General features: G+C 39.9%; 1 protein-coding gene across 1 annotated transcript; it reads left to right on the forward strand.

Annotated features, from left to right (window-relative positions):
• Positions 1-471: 471 nt before the first annotated feature.
• Positions 472-1,635, forward strand: LOC143559601 (uncharacterized). The gene is made up of 2 exons (XM_077048128.1): positions 472-1,361; positions 1,400-1,635. Exons 1-2 carry the CDS (start codon positions 795-797, stop codon positions 1,577-1,579), a joined length of 747 nt encoding a protein of 248 aa, XP_076904243.1. The 5' UTR covers positions 472-794; the 3' UTR covers positions 1,580-1,635.
• Positions 1,636-9,756: the final 8,121 nt, after the last annotated feature.

Here is a 9,756-nt window from a genome sequence, read left to right on the forward strand (position 1 = left end):
AAAGAGAGAAGGAAGAGGGAGGGGACGGCGGAAAGAAAGAGAGAGAAAAAGGCGGGAAGGAAATATATATTTTTATTATTAAAAGTAAAATATAAGTATAAATAAATATTAAATCATAAAAGAAAGAGATCGGGTCAGAGAAACGGGTACCTGGGTCGGGTCGGATCAGGGCAGATGTCACAGTATCAGAGCAAAGTTCGAGAGATTTAAGCATCCTACATGCTTAGACTCGAACAGAGAATGGGATTAAAGTAAGAAAAGAAAGAAGATGCTAGTTCAAGATAGCCATATGTCACTCAAGCAAGCTCAGTAAAGATAAGGTGAATGGTTAGATATGTATGTTTAATTGCTAAATAAAGGATATGTGGATGTTAGGGATAGGATAACTTGATTTGTGGGAATAATTAACTGTTTAAAGTAGAACCAGCACAAATAGACTCATGAAAGGAAGTGTATAGGACACGGAAAGTAACGTGATCAGCTAATCAGAGCTGGCCACTGTTATTACCTGTTATCCTTACTATCCCTGTACTAAATAGTTCCTTGAGTGATGACGTTCGTGTTTTCCTTTCTAGAATACGATGACTGGAACTACGGAAGATGTTGGAGCAGGAGGCCGCACTGGACGTCGTGGCAGGCCTCGTCGTGTCCAATGACCTTCGGTAGAAACAGCTTCCAACACCGGAGCTGAAGGAAGCGCAGTTGGAAGAAACCCTGAAAACAATGAAGGGGTCCAACTCGATCCCTTAATTCAAGCAGCTATCGTTCAAGCTGTAGCCACTGCCGTGAAGAAGATGAACCCAGAGAGGTCTGCTGGAGGCCGTGAAAGAACTGCTGAAGGAGGAGGAGGAGGAGGCGGTAGGAAGGATGATGAAGGAGAGAGGGAGGCTTCGAGTGAGGTAAGGTCTGTGAAAGCTGATGATAGGAAGAGGGGCCGAGGCGGTTGCAACTATAAGTCCTTCAAGGGTTGTGACCCGCCGAAGCCGACTGGTTTGGGAGACGCAATCGCTACCCTTCAGTGGATAACCGCCGTGGATAAAATTATCTGCATTAGCGAGTGTCGTCCCGATCAAGCTGTCGGTTATGCCACCCAATCGTTTAAAGATGAGGCGATGTATTGGTGGGAATCGATTGAGCAGAGAAGGAGTCGAGAGGAAATCAAGGCTATGAGGTGGGAGGATCTGAAAGAACTAGTTATGAAGAAGTTTTGTGCTGACGCGGAGGTTGAGAGGGCGGAGATGAAGTTCCTAAACTTGAAAGCGGGGACGATGACACATCTTGAGTACATCATCGAGTTCAACCGAATGTCTAGGTTGGTGCCCGATATGGTCAACACTGAGGCTAAGAGAATCAAGTGTTATGTGAGAGGATTGCCACAGAAAGTCCACATGCTAGTCAGGGGAGGGGATTGCCACAGAAAGTCCACATGCTAGTCAGGGCAAATAAACCTTCTACTTTTGACTCTGTTGTCGAACTCGCAGAGATGGTTTATGAGGAACTGGCTGCGGATGATGTTGTTGTGGGGGAGGAGAAGAAGGACAAGAAGTGGTTCGCTCCTGTTAAACGACCTGGCACTTAGTTGTGGAACACCAAAGACAAGAAGCAGAAGGTGTGGGAGAAGAGGTCATGTAGGACGTGCGGGAAGATGCATGCTGGAGAATGCAAGTGGGGCACTGGGTCTGATGTGTGCCATAAGTGTGGAAAGTCCCATGGTGGGGAGTGCAGATCAGGGTCAAATGCTTGTTTCAAATGTGGCAAGGTGGGGCATTTTGCTCAGGATTGCCATGCAAAGCCCGCATGTTATAAGTGTGGACCGACAGGTCATTTGGCGAGGACTTGTACAAGCGGTGAAGCTGCTGAAAGTGAGAAGAAAGATGCTGAACAAAGGAGGCCAAGGACTAGGGACTATATGCTGACTCAAGAACAGGCCAAACAGATTCCCGATGTCGTGACCGGTACATTTTTAGTAAATGGTATCTCTGCTTCTGTATTATTTGATTCGGGTGCAAATAAAAGTTTTGTAGCTACGACCTTTAGTAAACTAGCCAAAATGAAATGTTGCCGAGTGTCTCGGTTAAAATAATGAGAATGGTTAAAAACTGTAAGATAGAATTAGAGGGACATGAGTTCCCTGTTACTTTTTATGTCATGACCTTATGAGGGTTGGATGTGGTTTTGGGAATGGATTGGTTGTCTGAGTATGAAGTTCAGATAGTATGTAAGAGTAGGATAACAAGGTTAAAATCCTTGGATGGTAGTGCGGTGACGGTTTATGGTGATAAGGAAAGTTCAGAGCTTAACGTCATTTCGATGATAAAAGCCGAAGGGTTATTACGACGAGGGTGTGGTGCCTATCTGGCGTAAATCGTCAACGCTACTGTCGAGAAGAAAGAAATGAAAGATGTTCCTATCGTGTGCGACTACCCAGAAGTATTCCCTGAGGATCTTCCGGGGTTACCACCGGTGCGAGAGATAGAATTCCACATAGACTTAGTACCAGGAGCCAACCCGTCGCGAAAGCGCCTTACCGTCTAGCACCGTCCGAGATGAAAGAATTGATGTCCCAACTGCAAGAACTCCTCGATAAGGGTTTTACTAGACCGAGTGTTTCTCCGTGGGGTGCACCAGTGTTGTTTGTGAAGAAGAAGGATGGAAGTATGAGAATGTGCATAGACTATCGCGAGTTGAATAAACTTACGGTAAAGAATAGATATCCTTTGCCAAGGATTGATGATTTGTTTGATAAACTGCAAGGTTCAAGTTGGTTCTCACGAATAGATCTCATATCAGGCTATCATCAGCTGAATGTGAAGGAGGCAGACATCCCTAAAACAGCGTTCCAAACGCGGTATGGACACTACGAGTTCCTCGTGATGTCATTTGGTCTAACAAAAGCTCCTACAACATTTATGAACATGATGAATAGGGTGTGTCGGCCGATGTTGGATAAGTTAGTTATCGTTTTCATCGATGATATACTGATTTATTCAAAGAGTGAGTCTGACCATGCCGAGCATCTGAGAGAAGTATTGGAAACTCTGGAGAAAGAGAAGTTGTATGCTAAGTTTTCAAAATGCGCGTTCTTGTTGCGAGAAGTGCAATTTCTAGGTCACGTGATCAATCCTGAAGGGATTACCGTGGACCCAGCTAAGATTGAAGCAATAACTAATTGGAAGACTCCACATAATCCGACTGATATACGAAGCTTCTTAGGGTTAGCTAGCTACTATAGGAGATTCATTGAAGATTTCTCCAAGATAGCCGCACCATTGACCGGTATGACCCGAAAGTCGATAGTATTCAGTTGGGGTAAGTTTCAGGAAGATGCTTTTCAGGAGTTAAAGAAGAGACTCACGCAAGCTCCAATCCTTGCTCTACCCGATGGTGACGAGGATCTGGTTGTTTGTACTGATGCATCACATCGTGGGTTAGGTTGCGTGTTGATGCAACGAGGGAAGGTGATAGCTTACGCGTCTAGACAGTTGAAAGTTCATGAGAGTACTTATCCGAAGCATGATTTAGAGCTAGAAGCAGTAGTGCATGCCTTAAAGATATGGAGGCATTACCTGTATGGTACAAAGTGTACTATCTACACGGATCATAAAAGCTTAAAGTACTTCTTCGAGTAGAAAGAGCTGAACATGAGGCAGAGGAGATGGTTAGAATTGATAAAGGATTACGACTGCGATATTAAGTACTACCCTGGTAAAGCTAATGTAGTCGCCGACGCGTTAAGCCGTAAGAATGAGGAAGTCCTCGCAACAGTAAAGTCATACCAGCTGATTATGAATTCAAGTCTTTTCGAAGAAATCATCAAAGTGCAGTTAGAAGTGTTAGTAGATGATAACTTAGTGAATAAAGAAAGGATTTACGACCAGCAAGATGAGTTGATGGAGAACACTCATGGTGTTAAGACTAGGGTTTGACCGTATAATGATCCCACGCCATGGTGATATTAGAGGTCGAATCTTAGATGAAGCTCATAAATCAAGATACTCGATTCATCCTGGAGCTACGAAAATGTATCAAGACTTGAAGGGAGACTACTGGTGGCCAGGAATGAAAAATGATGTAGTGGATTATGTTAGTAAGTGTTTAACTTGTTTACAAGTCAAAGGCGAACATCAGAAACCTTATGGGAAAATGCAACCGCTTGAGATACCTGAATGGAAATGGGAACACATCACTATGGACTTCATAACTAAGCTACCTCGTACAGCTAAGCATCATGATACCATTTGGGTGATAGTGGACCGTTTGACCAAAAGTGCTCACTTTCTACCTATACGAGAGTCCATCTCGTCAGAAACGTTAGCAAGTTTGTTCATCAAAGAGGTTGTATCTAAGCATGGAGTACCATTGTCAATTGTGTCTGATAGAGATACTCGATTCACTTCAAGGTTCTGGAAGAAATTCCATGAAGCTATGGGAATGAGTTTAAACATTAGTACGGCATACCATCCTCAAACAGATGGACAATCCGAAAGGACGATCCATGCCCTTGAGGATATGCTACGTGCTTGTGTTTTAGACTTTGGTGGAAGTTGGGTTGATCACCTGCATCTAGCAGCGTTCTCCTATAACAACAGTTACCATTCAAGTATTGGTATGTCACCGTTTGAGATGCTTTACGGTAGACGATGCAGAACTCCGGTATGTTGGGGAGAGATTGGTCAGAAGGAGATGGGAAGCCTAGAGGTGGTGCAAGAAACCTCATCAAAGTTTGATCAGATTAAAGCAAGAATGAAAGCTGCTCAAGACAGGCAGAAGTCGTATGCTGATAAGCGGCGACGACCAATTGAGTTTAATGTTGGTGACAATGTGATGCTCAAGGTCTCGCCTTGGAAGGGGATTATCCATTTTAGGAAAAGAGGAAAATTGAGTCCGATGTACATCGGACCGTTTAAGATTTTAGATCATGTGGGTGAAGTAGCTTATAAGCTGGACTTACCCGATGAGTTAGAAGGAATTCATTCAACCTTTCATGTTTCCCATCTGAGGAAGTGTCTAGCTGATGACACGTCTCACGTGCCATTAATGGACATCGAGATTGATAAACAACTGAACTACATCGAGCAACCAATAAAGATTGTTGATCGCAAGGAGAAGCAGCTTCGTCACAAGGTTATACCCTTGGTAAAAGTGATATGGAAGCATCGCAAGGGATCAGATGCTACTTGGGAAGCTGAGGATGAGATGCGTAAGTTCTACCCTAGTTTGTTTAAGTGATAAGTTAGGTTTCGGGGACGAAACCTCTTTAAGGAGGGAAGACTTGTAACATCCTAAAATATTCTAATATTAAATAAAGAAAGTTGTGTTAAGTTTCCGGGCGTTAAATTTTTAATTGGTATTAAATAAAGAAAATTCATGGACTTGGATTAATTAAGATGGATTAAAAGGGTAATGGGCCTTAGGTCCATGGGCTTTAAGGGATATAAATACCCCTTAAACCATCCTAAAACCCTAACTATCATTTCCATCTTTCATAAATCTCTACACACTCAAAACACACACACATCCTACACCACTATATACGGCCGAGAGAGAGAGGCGAGATCCGAGCCAAATGAACGTCGATTCTTGATAGATCCTCATAGTGCAAGATAGATACAAGACCTAAAGTTCGTAACCAAGCTAAACCGTAACCGTAAAACACGTAAAGGTATGTTCTTGATCTTAAAGTTTACGTTTTTATAAACGTTTAGCCTTGAAACTTAGAACGGGATTAGATCGGTTGTAAATGAAACTTAAAGTTGTAAACTTGATGATAAAACGAACCTAATGAACCCACGAACATAAATAGCTCGTTTAAAAATAAAACACTAGATCTATTCCCTAACGTTCACCACAAAGGTTCGTGTTTTATGTTACAAACGGGTCAAGATTAGACCGCAAACGGTCAAGGGAATGTTTAGGACTAAGGCCAAATCATAAAATGTGTATTGAGGTTGTGAAATATGCGACGAGACGAACCCGCGAACAACAGACCACGAACTTCGCTTTTGTATAAGTTCGCTACTGGTTAAGTTCGCTACTGGTTAAGTTCGCTTCTGTATAAGTTCACTACTGGTTAAGTTCGCCACTGGTTAAATTTGCTACTGGTTAAGTTCGCCACAGGTTAAGTTCGCTATTGGTTAAATTCGCTACTGGTTAAGTTTGGTGAATGCTAAGCTCGCTTAATGTTAAGTTCGCTTAACTTAGGTTCGCTTAAGTTAAGTTCGCCTAACTTTTAAGTACACTTACATTTAAGGTAACGAGTCGGATAGCGAATCAGACCTAATTCGTTATGAAGAATGAATCAGTGAATTAGAAAATAAATTAGAATCCTAAATTTTTCCAAGCTGACATGGCAGCTCGACCCCAGCCAGGGGCTCTGCCCCTTGGACCCTGCTAGGGGATGCCACCCCTAGAACCCCGCTACCCCCTGACCCCCGTTCGTTGTGGGTTAGATAAAGATAGAAATACGACGAGTAGTAATAGTTAATTGATACGTGTAATTGTTATACAGTTAGTCGTGCACTGCTCAAGAAAGGGATTAGCATTAACGGTGAACGTAACCGCATTCAGGTGAGTTTCTAGCCCCACTTCCTTGTTATATTTTCGGGGCTATGTGCATACTCGATGTGATAGTTAATACGCTTACCTTAAGTGGTAAGTGTATTCCTTGTATGATTTATGTATGATGATTGATGTATATATATATATATATATGATATGTGAAAGATGTATGTATGTTAAGATGTTAGCACATGAACGATCTTCGGATAGTGCATGTACTAATAAGAAAGGTACGTAAAGGCAAGGCAGGTAGGGTTCAATGTACTAAACATAGGGAACCGACCCTAATAATGTCGGCGAATGTAGGGAACCGACCCTAATAATGTCGGCGAATGTAGGGAACCGACCTAATAGTATCGGCGAAGGTTATAGGGCGGAAGGCTCTTTAAAATGTATGTGTATGAATGAAAGTACGTATGTTATTTTGAAAGAAAAAATGAAAGTACGTAAGCATGTAAGTATGTAAGATAATAGGAAGGTATGTACCTTCGGGTGCATAAGTAAATATGAATGTATTGTAAGTTGCCTGATTAACTAGAACTCACTCAGCGTAGCTGACTTTTAGTATGAACGCAGGCTAATCGACTGAGACAGCTGGCTTGAGGAAGACACATGGCAATACTGAAGAGGCAGGCATCTGAAGATTTGCCGTGATGTTTTGATACTAGGTTATATGTTGTGTTTTTAAAATACGAGTTATGGATGTTTGTAATGGATGGTTGACAGTTTATATTATTCCGCGAAAGTTTTTAATTAACTCTGATATTTAGGACTGTGTTTATGAGTAAATCCAATGTCCAATGTGAGGCACCGGTAACGGGGCCTTACAATCAATCAATCCGCTATATTTTGGTTAGATTAAGATTAAGGCTTTTGATTATTGATTGAAAACGCGCATGTTAGATATATGAATTACCAGAAACAACGAGGTATTAATGATGATTGATAGACGTAACTTGATGGCCAAAACCTGATATGGTTGGATGCTTTGTAGGAAACTTTAATCCAATTACTCTTAGGGTTTGGTTCGCGAGATCAAGGGGAATATTTACCCCAGGTTAATTGGATTGTTATTACGTTTATACATACAAATCAAAAACGGGTACAAGGCGGTTCGCTTAATTAAATCAATACGTATCGTTGTTTGGATTTATTACGTACACATTAGTCTGTTCGTCATTCTTGCAACGATTTATTTTTTGTTTTGATGAAAATATTTGTCCATTTCTTATTTAGGTTGACTATAATTTTATTGCCTGTACTGAATGTTTATTTGCGTTCGTTTAGGTTTGTTCTATTATGGTCGTTTAACTTAGTGTTCGCTTACACTCGAGAACTGTTCGTTTAGGTTTTAATAGAGCAAACATGAACATACTTAGTTTTTTAATGAACAAACATGAACACAATCTGTTAGATTATATGTTCGTGTTCGGTAAAAGTAAAATGATCGACCACAGACATGCCACAATTCATGTCTGTTCGGTTTGTTTACTCACCTAATAAATGCCGGTATAATTCACAAAAGATCCTATAGATTTGACAAAAACTAACATTTAGAATTCATTGTTGAGATACCTAGTATATGCCATGAAAACTTAAATTAAATTTATAAACGAATATAAGATGTAAAACTAACCTTGAAGTCATTGTTGAACCTATTTTGTGTAATGAAATAAAGAGTATATGGGGAAATTCGATGAAAAATGTCATAAGTTCTCTAATGTGAGAAGTCCACCACAAAATAAACCAAAACAACAAGTAATTAGAAATTTAGAATACATAAAGACCAATGGTGAACACTATTTTTCTTCCACTACTCAGAAATTAAACCATGAAGCTCTTCTTTAGAAAATGAAGCTTTCCATGATCCTATGTTATTCCTAAATCAACAATAAAATGATGCATAATTGAAAAGCATGTTGATGTTACTCAAATATTGTTTAAGTATCACGCGCAACTAAGCTATAACGCGCAATATTCTGTTTTGGAGAATCCACTGGTTGGTTTTAAGGATAGAATAGCATAATCAGAAATTTATAACATGTTAAAAGGCGACAACACATGTATATAAACTTTTTGTTATTGATTAGTGTAAAGAGGTTGACCGTGCAGGAAAATCAAATGACGGGCGAGAATTGTCTTCGCTTGAGCATTAACATATGAAAGGCCTCTACCAAGAAATGCAACTGATCCTATCACAACCTCGTCTGTAAATAAAGATATACAATACATAAATGAGTCTCTAACCCATTGGGGTTCCGGTTTAGTGTTTTACTGAAAACTGAAAGTAGTGGGTCTTCTTTGGTTTTCGACATTTCTATAATCGACAAAATCGACCCGGACCAAGTTTAGTAAATTCATTATTAACCGAACTGATTAATGAAGGTGTAGACCATACTAATTAATAAATGGATTATTGCAGAAAATTGATAAGTTTTAAAATAGTCAATATGATGTTCATATATATATTTTTTATCTACGCATATCTGGTCACAAGGCTACAACTTTAAATATTGGAATATTTTTAGTAAGAGGTCGAACGTAGTACCAACTAAACAAAATTTATGACACTATGGTTGGTTGGATTTTATGATAGTGGCAAGATAATATCAAATCGTATGTTTATGTTTTATGTTTTTGACATAATGTGTTAATAATCATTTCTTTAGTTCTTAGTTTTTTTCTAGTAGATGATAACCGAATGATGGAAATGTAAAGGTAAACTCAAATTAAAGCCCAAACGTATAATAACGATTTATTTAGTGGTTAAAAATGTAGAACACAAAAGTTTAGACCCAACAAAATTTTTTTGGGCTACTTTAGTTAAGCCAAAACATTTCAAGACCAAATCTAGTTAATGGTTAACGACCCATAACTGACCCGAACCAACATGTAAAACTAATTTAACCAAAACCGAATAACTGGAACTGCTCATTTATCCTTTTATGGTTGACCAAAAGTTCAGATACATAAAGTAGTTAGGTTAGGTACCTTAGAAAACACACGTTCTCTGTTGCAAGTCCTAGTTTTTCACAAGAAGCAAACCATTCGTGTAGCATGTTTCGACTCCTTGCACTCACAACAAAAACCATATTATTCTCATCTCTATACAAAGTATCGAGCATGTAAATGCTTTTAGAACTCGGGCTCTTATTAATGGAAGACTTGTGACAATACAGTAGAATCATAATCCAAAAG

The sequence above is a fragment of the Bidens hawaiensis genome, unplaced genomic scaffold, assembly GCF_021521415.1.
Source record: "Bidens hawaiensis isolate Kalapana, Puna unplaced genomic scaffold, B.hawaiensis_p1.1 tig00001093_1, whole genome shotgun sequence".
NCBI lineage: Eukaryota > Viridiplantae > Streptophyta > Magnoliopsida > Asterales > Asteraceae > Bidens > Bidens hawaiensis.